The 12,469-nt window shown below is 42.4% G+C and overlaps 1 protein-coding gene across 1 annotated transcript in view; it reads right to left on the reverse strand.

The window, feature by feature from the left end:
• Positions 1 to 12,266, reverse strand: part of si:dkey-215k6.1 (transmembrane protein 132D) — a gene marked incomplete in the record, with an annotated part of 450,721 nt that extends 438,455 nt beyond the window's left edge. The window contains 1 exon segment of the mRNA XM_031817044.1: positions 11,619 to 12,266. Within this exon segment, the coding sequence (XP_031672904.1) occupies positions 11,619 to 11,694 (76 nt within the window).
• Between the last annotated feature and the right edge of the window lie 203 nt (positions 12,267 to 12,469).

A 12,469-nucleotide genomic window follows, 5' to 3' on the forward strand; every position in this document is an offset into this window, starting at 1 on the left:
CATGTCCAAGCCAGAAAAAACTGCCGCAATGGATTATGGTCATTCTAGTTTATTACCACGTTTATGAGCTGAACTAAGTTGACTTTAATGAACACCATAACTGCCTTCAGCCCAGCGTACCACATAGATCTAAAGTTGATTTCTCTCATGAATGATTTCTCTCCAGAGAAACGGCACATTGGGCTCACACCCCCCCCCCCCAAAAAAAAAATTGAGTTCAAGTAATTGAACTGTCGTCGGACACAAAACATTGTTGGTTAATCGCTCAGCAGTAACTGCCACAAATGTATTTCCACTCTCTCACAGAGGTGAGAGATGGTTGTAAACATTTACAAACCTTTTACTGTATGTAAAGCATTCAACTGGTTTGTAACAGCATCAAATGAGGCAATGCCAAGGACTTCTATAGAGTAGCCTGTATCCTTGTCTCAGATGTAATAAAGGTACTGTGAATGGTGTTCTGAATGTGCTGAAATTAATTCTGTGGGGTGGTAACGATCAATGTTGTTGATGTTAAAAAACGACAGGAAGTTCTCTCTCTCTCTCTCGCTCTCGAATAATAACATACTACACTGTAGTATCCCTCGATTGTATAGTACTTACTATAGAATGTTATAGAATACTGTAGAATACTACAGTATTATTCACACAAAAAAACCTGTAGTAAATACTACAGTATTGTCCGAAAAAATACAACACTTTTCTTTTTAAATATAGTAAATAATACAGTATTTAATTTACATATACCTTGCCCAATCCCCTCCCCATATCCCAAATTGTTCTGCCCATAAGTGATAAACCTACATGCCAAGTATACACCATACTGTATATTGTGTTCCCTGCAGGTTTCTAACTATCTGTCCTACCCGCAGGTTATGGAAAATGTTTTATTTCTCCAGTAGGTTTACTGAACGAGAAAGCCTTCACTTCTATGTCAAAGATAATACAACAAAAGCACTACAATAAATACTACAATCTGCAGAAACATGACATTAATTACTATAGTATTTGTACTACATTTGTATTTTCCTACAGTATTTATACTATAGTTAACTGTAAATACTACAATCTGCAAAAACCTGACATTAATTACTATAGTATTTGTACTACATTTGTAGGCCCGAGGAGGTGTGGTATATGGCCAATATACCCCGGCTAAGTGCTGTTCTTAGGCAAGACGCAACGCAGAGGGCCTGGATACAGCCCTTAGCCATGGTATATTGGCTATATACCACAAACCCCTGAGGTGCCTTATTGCTATTATAAACTGGTTACCAACGTAATTAGAGCAGTAAAAATAAATGTTTTACATACCCATGGTATACTGTCTGATATACCACGGGTGTCAGCCAATCAGCATTCAGGGATGGAACCACCCAGTTTATAATATAGTATTTATAGAGCTGGAGAGAGGAAGTGAGAGAAAGAGGAGGAGAGGACCGACATGCTATAGTATTTTTTAAATATCGGTCCTCTCCACCTTTTTCTCTCGCTTCCTCTCTCCAGCTCTCTTGGGCCCACTGTAAAGCCCAGTCTAACACGATGGCCTTATTTGGCCCATTATAACATGTTCTGGCAGGCTGGAACAAATGCCATCAAGTGGCGAAGCTGAAAGAGCCAAACACGCAAAGCTTGTCTCGCTCATGTTAAACAAACTGATTATATAAAGCACATTTGCATCTAAATCTTCATCTAATTTTCACCAATGAACTAAACCAATGCCTTGATGTCAGTTGTGGCTTTGTAAAATTCTGGTTCTGCAGTTAAGTCAGCTACTCTCACCGCCCCACAATAATGACAGTGAATGACTGGATAAATCTTGAGTGGTCGGTGTGAGGGGACGCTTCTGTTAGTCAATATAGCCGGCAGATACATTTATTTTCGTTGGCTTTTAGAGGCAATTCTTTAGTGTATCCATTTTAGATATTATTACGTTATTTTAGCCATAATCCGACAAAGATTTGTTCCATCTCAAGATTCAGACTGTATTTGTCTGCATATCTCTAAAGTCAATGACAAGTTTAAACACGGTCACTTAACTAAAGTGGACCAATCATGTGAGAGATTCAGTTTACTAGAGTTGGACGTGGGAACAGAGAGTGTTTTAAGGGCCAAGACAGATGATAGGATGAGAGACTTTAGTAAGGATTTTGTACGGGAAGACAGTGTGTCCCATTTGGAAAAGATATAGAATAAGACCTGATACCAGAGACATGTAAGCTAAGCCTTCTGAGGTCAGTATACACTACACGCTACAGTCAGTATACAGTACACGCTACACGATACAGTCAGTATACAGTACACACTACACACTACAGTCATTATACAGTACATCTACACGCTACAGTCAGTATACAGTACACGCTACACGCTACAGTCAGTATACAGTACACGCTACAGTCAGTATACACTACACGCTACACGCTACAGTCAGTATACAGTACACGCTACAGTCAGTATACACTACACGCTACAGTCAGTATACAGTACACGCTACAGTCAGTATACAGTACACACTACACGCTACAGTCAGTATACAGTACACGCTACACGCTACAGTCAGTATACAGTACACGCTACAGTCAGTATACACTACACGCTACAGTCAGTATACACTACACGCTACACGCTACAGTCAGTATACAGTACACGCTACAGTCAGTATACACTACACGCTACAGTCAGTATACAGTACACGCTACAGTCAGTATACACTACACGCTACAGTCAGTATACACTACACGCTACAGTCAGTATACACTACACGCTACACGCTACAGTCAGTATACAGTACACGCTACAGTCAGTATACACTACACGCTACAGTCAGTATACAGTACACGCTACAGTCAGTATACACTACACGCTACAGTCAGTATACACTACACGCTACATGCTACAGTCAGTATACAGTACACGCTACAGTCAGTATACACTACACGCTACAGTCAGTATACAGTACACGCTACAGTCAGTACACACTACACGCTACAGTCAGTATACAGTACACGCTACAGTCAGTATACACTACACGCTACAGTCAGTATACAGTACACGCTACACGCTACAGTCAGTATACAGTACACGCTACAGTCAGTATACACTACACGCTACAGTCAGTATACACTACACGCTACACGCTACAGTCAGTATACACTACACGCTACAGTCAGTATACACTACACGCTACACGCTACAGTCAGTATACAGTACAGAGTAGAGAAGAGGAGGAGAGTAGAGGAGGAGAGTAGAGAAGAGGAGGAGAAAGAGGAAGAGAGTAGAGAAGAGGAGGAGGAAGATGAGGAAAGTAGAGAAGAGGAGGAGAGTAGAGAAGAGGAGGAAAGTAGAGAAGAGGAGGAGAGTAGAGAAGAGGAGGAAAGTAGAGAAGAGGAAGAGGAGGAGAGTAGAGAAGAGGAGGAAAGTAGAGAAGATGAGGAGAGTAGAGAAGAGGAGGAAAGTAGAGAAGAGGAAGAGGAGGAGAGTAGAGAAGAGGAGGAGTAGAGAAGAGGAAGAGGAGGAGAGTAGAGAAGAGGAGGAGAGTAGAGAAGAGGAAGAGGAGGAAAGTAGAGAAGAGGAGGAGAGTAGAGAAGAGGAGGAGAAAGAGGAGGAGGAAGAGGAGGAGAGTCGAGAAGAGGAGGAGGAAGATGAGGAAAGTAGAGAAGAGGAGGAGAGTAGAGAAGAGGAGGAAAGTAGAGAAGAGGAGGAGAGTAGAGAAGAGGAGGAAAGTAGAGAAGAGGATGAGAGTAGAGAAGAGTAGGAAAGTAGAGAAGAGGAGGAGAGTAGAGAAGAGGAGGAGAAAGAGGAGTAGGAAGAGGAGGAGAGTAGAGAAGAGGAGGAGGAAGATGAGGAGAGTAGAGAAGAGTAGGAGAGTAGAGAAGAGGAGGAAAGGAGAGAAGAGTAGGAGAGTAGAGAAGAGGAGGAGGAAGAGGAGGAAAGGAGAGAAGGAGAGGAGAGAAGAGGAGTAGAGAAGAGATAGAGATAGAGATAATAAAGAGATAGAGGGGATAAAGAGAGGATAGAGATAATAAGAGTAGAGTGGATAAAGAGAGGATAGAGATCATAAAGAGATAAGAGGGGATAGAGAGAGAGAGGATATAGAGAGAGGGGATATAGAGAGAGGATAGAGAGAGAGAGGATATAGAGAGGGTAAAGAGAGAGAAGATAAAGAAAGGATAGAAATAATAAAGAGAGAGGGGATAAAGAGAGAGAGGATATAGAGAGGATAGAGGGTAAAGAGAGAGAAGATAAAGAGAGGATAGAGATAATAAAGAGATAGAGGGGATAAAGAACGGATAAAGAGATAGAGAGGATAAAGAGATAGAGAGGAAAATGCACAAAAAGCGCATGTGTGTGACAGGTAGAGAGAGAGTGAGGGATAAGAAAGTGGGAGAGACAGATCAATGGAATCAAGTACCTCGAGAAAGTGTTTGAGAAAGCAAGTGAAAGGGGAGAATATCATGGTCAATGGTATCATCAGAATAACATGGTGAATGGTAGCATCAGAATAACATGGTGAATGGTAGCATCAGAATATCATGGTCAATGGTATCATCAGAATAACATGGTGAATGGTAGTATCAGAATATCATGGTGAATGGTATCATCAGAATAACATGGCTAATGGTAGCATCAGAATAGCATAGTGAATGGTAGCATCAGAATAGCATGGTGAATGGTAGCATCAGAATAGCATAGTGAATGGTAGCATCAGAATAGCATGGTGAATGGTAGCATCAGAATAGCATAGTGAATGGTAGCATCAGAATAGCATAGTGAATGGTAGCATCAGAATATCATGGTGAATGGTAGCATCAGAATAGCATGGTGAATGGTAGCATCTAACAGCAGCATGACTCTCCTACACATCTCCTCTCTCAACTGGGTCATTATCTCATTAAGACATTGATGATAATGATCACCCTCATTACCCTCTCGGCTTCACAGACGCTAATCTGGTGGGAAATGTCTCCCTGATTGCCACCACCTTAAACCCAAACATGACTTATAGACCCAGCCGCCACACACATACACACACACACACACAGACCTCTCTCGTCAATTATGACTTATAGACTCAGACTTCACGCACACGCACGCGCACACACACACTCACATGCCTCTTTCGTCAATTATTAAAACACACTCGCACACTTACACAGATAGATTCCCTTTTGAGACACAGAGACCCATAGACTCACACACAATGTGCTACTTATGAGTACATTCACTTTAAAGAGGATATTAAACAACATAGTCACGTCCTTTCTCTGTCAACATAGCCACGTCCTTTCTCTGTCAACATAGCCACGTCCTTTCTCTGTCAACATACCCACGTCCTTTCTCTGTCAACATACCCACGTCCTTTCTCTGTCAACATAGCCACATCCTTTCTCTGTCAACATAGCCACGTCCTTTCTCTGTCAACATAGCCACGTCCTTTCTCTGTCAACATAGCCACGTCCTTTCTCTGTCAACATACCCACGTCCTTTCTCTGTCAACATAGCCACATCCTTTCTCTGTCAACATAGTCACGTCCTTCTCTGTCAACATAGCCACGTCCTTCTCTGTCAACATAGTCACGTCCTTCTCTGTCAACATAGCCACGTCCTTCTCTGTCAACATAGCCACGCCCTTTCTCGGTCACATAGCCACGCCCTTTTTCTGTCAACATAGCCACGTCCTTTCTCTGTCAACATAGCCACGCCCTCTCTCTGTCAACATAGCCATGCCCTTCTCTGTCAACATAGCCACGTCCTTTCTCTGTCAACATAGCCACATCCTTTCTCTGTCAACATAGCCACGTCCTTCCTCTGTCAACATAGCCACGTCCTTTCTCTGTCAACATAGCCACGTCCTTCTCTGTCAACATAGCCACGTCCTTCTCTGTCAACATAGTCACGTCCTCCTCTGTCAACATAGCCACGTCCTTTTCTCTGTCAACATAGCCACGTCCTCTCTCTGTCAACATAGCCACGTCCTTCTCTGTCAACATAGTCACGTCCTTCTCTGTCAACATAGCCACGTCCTCCCTCTGTCAACATAGTCACGTCCTTCTCTGTCAACATAGTCACGTCCTTCTCTGTCAACATAGCCACGTCCTTTCTCTGTCAACATAGTCACGTCCTCTCTCTGTCAACATAGCCACGTCCTTCTCTGTCAACATAGCCACGTCCTTCTCTGTCAACATAGCCACGTCCTTCTCTGTCAACATAGTCACGTCCTTCTCTGTCAACATAGCCACGTCCTTCTCTGTCAACATAGCCACGACCTTTCTCTGTCAACATAGCCACGTCGTTCTCTGTCAACATAGCCACGTCCTTTCTCTGTCAACATAGCCACGTCCCTCTCTGTCAACATAGTCACGTCCTTCTCTGTCAACATAGCCACGTCCTTCTCTGTCAACATAGTCACGTCCTTCTCTGTCACCATAGCCACGTCCTTCTCTGTCAACATAGCCACGTCCTTTCTCTGTCAACATAGTCACGTCCTTCTCTGTCAACATAGCCACGTCCTTCTCTGTCAACATAGCCACGTCCTTCTCTGTCAACATAGCCACGTTGCTTTCTCTGTCAAGAGGAATATTTGGATATTTGGACTTCGAATTCTGGATGTCAAGTCTGTACACTGGGTGGTTGGGTGGGTGGAGGTGGGTTTAGGGGGTTGCCTAGCCCCCAGTGCTGAGCATTTCTCCTGTCAGGTGGGCCGTTTCCCTAGAACAGACAAGGCTAACCTCCACAGGCACAGACTTTATCAATTTTTCTCCTCCACCAAATTGTATCCTTTGTGTTGTGGTGTTTTGTTGTGTTGTGTTGTGGTGTTGTGTTGTGTTGTGTTGTGTTGTGGTGTGGTGTTTTGTTGTGTTGTGGTGTTGTGTTGTGTTGTGGTGTTTTGTTGTGTTGTGGTGTTGTGGTGTTGTGTTGTGTTGTGGTGTTTTGTTGTGGTGTTGTGTTGTTGTGTTGTGTTGTGTTGTGATGTGGTGTTGTGTTGTTGTGTTGTGGTGTTTTGTTGTGGTGTGTTGTGGTGTGGTGTTGTGGTGTTTTGTTGTGTTGTGGTGTGGTGTTTTGTTGTGGTGTGTTGTGTTGTGTTGTGTTGTGGTGTTTTGGTGTGTTGTGTTGTGTTGTGGTGTTTTGTTGTGGTGTTGTGTTGTGTTGTGATGTGGTGTTGTGTTGTGGTGTTGTGTTGTGGTGTTTTGTTGTGTTGTGGTGTGTTGTGGTGTTGTGTTGTGGTGTTGTGTTGTGATGTGGTGTTGTGGTGTTGTGTTGTGGTGTTTTGTTGTGGTGTGTTGTGGTGTGTTGTGGTGTGGTGTTGTGTTGTGGTGTTTTGTTGTGTTGTGGTGTGGTGTGTTGTGGTGTGTGTATACACGTTTAACTATACTTGTGAGTACCAGAAATCCTCACAAGAATGGTAAACCAACTAAAATTCAGAGAATTGAGGACATTTTGCTGGTCCTCACTTGTAAAAATACTATTTTAGGCATAGGGGTTTAGGGTTAGAAATAGGGTAAAGGTTAGAGTTCAAGTTAAGGTTAGGGTTAGCGCTTAGGGAAAATAGGATTTTGAATGGAAATCCATTTTCGGTCCCCAAAAAGTCCTGTGTGTGTGTTCATGGGTTCAATGCACTCCATGTAAATATGTGAATAAACATGAGCAAGCAACACAGCGTAATCAGAGATTTGCTGATATATCCCCTTTACTGTATAGACGAATGATCCAATTGACTGTTTCAGTACACTGTGGAAGAAACAATATCTCTCCAGCCGGTTGCAATTCCCTATTTCCGATCTGACAACAGAACCCTTCCAGGATAATACACTCCATTCTTTTAAATGAAAGGGTAAATTGTACAGTTATTCAGTACAGCTTATTCACCAAATACTATAGAACGGGAATTACACTTGAGACTAAACAGACATGCCTTCACTCTCTCCGTAAACAGACATGCCTTCACTCTCTCCGTAAACAGACATGCCTTCACTCTCTTCGTAAACAGACATGCCTTCACTCTCTCCGTAAACAGACATGCCTTCACTCTCTCCGTAAACAGACATGCCTTTACTCTCTCCGTAAACAGACATGCCTTCACTCTCTCTGTAAACAGACATGCCTTCACTCTCTCCGTAAACAGACATGCCTTCACTCTCTCCGTAAACAGACATGCCTTCACTCTCTCCGTAAACAGACATGCCTTCACTCTCTCCGTAAACAGACATGCCTTCACTCTCTCCGTAAACAGACATGCATTCACTCTCTCCGTAAACAGACATGCCTTCACTCTCTCTGTAAACAGACATGCCTTCACTCTCTCCGTAAACAGACATGCCTTCGCTCTCTCCGTAAACAGACATGCCTTCACTCTCTCCGTAAACAGACATGCCTTCACTCTCTCCGTAAACAGACATGCCTTCACTCTCTCCGTAAACAGACATGCCTTCACTCTCTCTGTAAACAGACATGCCTTCACTCTCTCCGTAAACAGACATGCCTTCACTCTCTCTGTAAATGCGTCTGCGAGAGAGGAAAATAAGAGAATGCTTGCTCAGCTCCGCCCCGGAACATTTCCATGCATATGTAATATAGTCTGAGGCCTACAAATGTTTCATCCGTGAATTATCTCCATCGTACGTCTGCCTCTTGTACAACACACAGACACACACACACACACACACACACACACACACACACTTCTTTAAAAAACTGCACACCAATATTGCAAACTCTGCCCACTCTAGACACCAGATGTACCACCTCAGTGGTACAGATGCATTTCGTGTCACACACTTAGCATTATAAAAAATATATATATTAAAATAATATATTAAAGCAACAACAAGCCCAAACAAAGAATCTTCATTTTATTTTATCCTTAATAAAAATATGAAGAAAAAAATATATATATATTATAAGTGTTATGGACATAAATGTGGGTCCCAATTTCAATATTGCTGTTTGAGAGACAAAACGGGATATCCGTAAGAGTGGTTTGTGAGCTTCTCCTTACTCCCCACAAATTATAAACACACACACACATACCACTGCATCCTCCTGGCATTTGTATTGCAGTAAAAGGGATCTGGGGATATCACTGTTGCTTATTCCAGCTGTAAAGTTCATTGTGAAGGTCACAGTCTGTCCAACGCCGTTTTTAACAGGCACGCACTCTGTGCCTGTTAATGTTATGGGTTCCTTCACATTCCTTCACTTTCAAAATGTTTCCATCCAATTTGTTATCTAGAGTCTGGATTTATGATCTAACTACAGAAAGTAACTAGTGGTGTGTGTGTGTGATATTTTGGAGAATGAATAGCCCAGTTATACTTCTGTTGAGAAGTGCAAACATTTGACTAGTTCAATCTGCGAGCTTTGAGCCAATGTGAAGGAAAACAAATTAAGATAATCTTATCTTTGTCTTGTGTCAAATTATAGTACTGTACACAATGGTGGTTCGAGGTGGTAAAATGTTGTTGTATAGCATTCAAACACAATTAATCCCTGACCCAGGTCTAAATCAGGAACTGACCCAGGTCTAAATCAGGGACTGACCCAGGTCTAAATCAGGAACTGACCCAGGTCTAAATCAGGAACTGACCCATGTCTAAATCAGGGACTGACCCAGGTCTAAGTCAGGGACTGACCCAGGTCTAAATCAGGGACTGACCCAGGTCTAAATCAGGGACTGACCCAGGTCTAAATCAGGGACTGACCCAGGTCTAAATCAGGGACTGACCCGGGTCTAAATCGGGGACTGATATAGACCTGGGACACCAGGTGTGTGTGCAATTAATTTTCAGATAAAACAGAAACCGTACACGAGGTATATCAGCTCCTCCGGGAGACGACGCAGATCGGCCCGCTTTGACGATTCTCAATCAATTGCAGATATATAATATGCATTGACATTAGGCTACCTACTGTAATTACATGGATTCTGCAGATGCACATGGATTGTCTTTGATTGATAAACTAACAAATGTATGAATAAAGCTGAATCCATGTTATGCTGGATACAATCTGACCGAAAAAGAAGGCAAGATAACTAACAACAATTGCCAAATTGGCTTTTACGCGCACGTTTTTGGTGTGTCATTAATTTTCCAAACTATTATGCATTTGTGATTCAAGGCAAAACCTTTTTTTTTACCAGTATCTCAAGCATTCATATTACTAAACTTAGATTCACATTTCAGTTCAGAGTGGTAGCCTAAATAAACGGGATTCACAGTGGGAACCGTGCGGCGACACGCTTGACTGAAGGCCTTTACCACAAATCAACGCGCAAGGTCAGCTTTCGTTTCCAGAACATTATCCACTAGCCTTAGCTACTATTACCTTATTGAAGCAGTGCTCCCATGCGCCCAATAAATACGATGTAATTTAACAGCAAAGGTGAAATGTGACCAAATTCCAGTGTGCATTGTTGCAGATCGGCCCGTCTTGGTCTTTTCCAAGTGCCAAGGGAGCGACTACAGTCATGTTGATAGGCCTAGGTCAGACTAATAAAAAACAACGGGGTTGAGTTAACCAAGCTGTTCTTCAAGCGTGTTAATAAACCGATACTCCGCCACAGCTGTTCAGAGTCAAATTCTGTTGCTCCAGTTACTTTTCAAAGCCGGGACAAAGGCTGTCCTGCACTCTGGCCTCTCCATCACACAACTGTCAACGGTCTGAACCATTTACCTTGCACAAGTCAAACATTTTGCACAGTTGTGACAAATTAAACGCAATCAATGTACGGCCTGTGGTCAAGTGGAATTAATTTATGTACGTAAACTATCCCGAAAAACGATAACAACCCGTCATGTGATTTTAGTATGGCAATGCAGGCTACTCATTGACGCCGGTCATGAAATAGTTCTCAATCTGGCAAATTAAATAACGTTCCAATAATTTCTCCAATGTATCAATGACGATTGTAGGATTTTTACAATTTTATTTTATATGTGAGTTCACTGCTTAAAAAACAACGTGAGAAAATAGCATACGACGCATGGCCAATGTTCATGCTAAATTTAGTGACTTAAATAAACGCTCTTAACCCAAACCAATGTAACAGAAAAATCCAGAGTGATTTGTCATGGGCCTATTTGAATTTGTTTTAAATAGGCCTAAAATGAAAATTTCCGTTCGAAATAATTGGGTGTTCTGGACATATCTTGTGTTTCACGTCTCCGGTGTAGGTTACATTATATCATGATCGTCATTTCCACACACATGCACACACACACACACACACACACACACACACACACACACACACACACACACACACACACACACACACACACACACACACACACACACACACACACACACACACACACACACTATTCTGAATCAACAGGAGTCAGGTAAAGTTTTTTTAAATACTGTAAAAGTTGCAATCTGGCTATTTCTACATGTGAATCTACAAATGATTCCCAAATATGTTAATGATATGTCATGTAAATAGGCTATCAAATACATCAATAATTATAGCCTATGGGGAGCACGCAAATCACAGGGCGCAGTTGTGGAATAAATAGCTGCCATACAATTCTAAATCATTTTGTGTAAATCGTGAAAACAGTGCATATGTAGACTAACTTATTCTAGAACAAAAGTTTTCCTCTATCGGTTCTTACCTTTCCAAAAAGAAGTCAAAAGAAGCATTGAATAAACCAGAGACGCGTCTCGCATTGCAATCCGTAATGTGTCCATGTTGACGAACTATTCTCTGCTCGAACTGTTCAGATGAAGGGATGTAATTACTTGTTCTGATGCAAAATATTAATGTCCCATTAGTGTCATAATCTCGGTTTAAATGCACTCCTTATGTCCCGTGTAGCCTATTTAACTGCACCCGTGTCGACAGTTATACTAAAAACCTTGTCCTCAAAAATACAACGCATTCCGATTCAACTGGCTACATCCCAAAACTGGTAGAACCCCGTAGCCAGTGTTCCGACTGCACTCCTTTTCCCAACCCTTTTCCGTTAGCTTTCTGATATTCACCCTTTTCTCGAAAGTTTAGAAACAAGCGGCGAGTACAGTTCAAACTCAGTGCATGCTTTTCAGTGATCCACGTTGATTAAATCCACCCTTCCACGCAAATAGCTTAAAAGCTCCGAGTTGTTCTGGACCGGTTAGACCCCGTCGGCGACGTTCCACTCTCGCTTCTGTGCGGCTGCTCTCGAGCTCTCATCCCTCGTATCTCTTGTATCTGCGATTAAACTTCAAGTGTGTACTTTCTGCCGTGTGGAAGAGAGGAAAGAGAAGGCTACAATTGATGCTTCTACAAGATGCGAGGGACAGTTTAGAGGCGGGATGATAGTGACACATTGGTGAGCCAATAGTTGGATTTCGAGGAAGCAGGTGAACGAGGATGCAGGGTCGGCGATAGCCAATCAAATGTTAGAAATGTTCCCCAAACAAATAGAAACTGGAATGTGAGGACATTGTCACGCGTAACGGGACTCAAAAAAGGAGAAACCTA

This window comes from Oncorhynchus kisutch, linkage group LG3 (assembly GCF_002021735.2).
Source record: "Oncorhynchus kisutch isolate 150728-3 linkage group LG3, Okis_V2, whole genome shotgun sequence".
Lineage (NCBI taxonomy): Eukaryota > Metazoa > Chordata > Actinopteri > Salmoniformes > Salmonidae > Oncorhynchus > Oncorhynchus kisutch.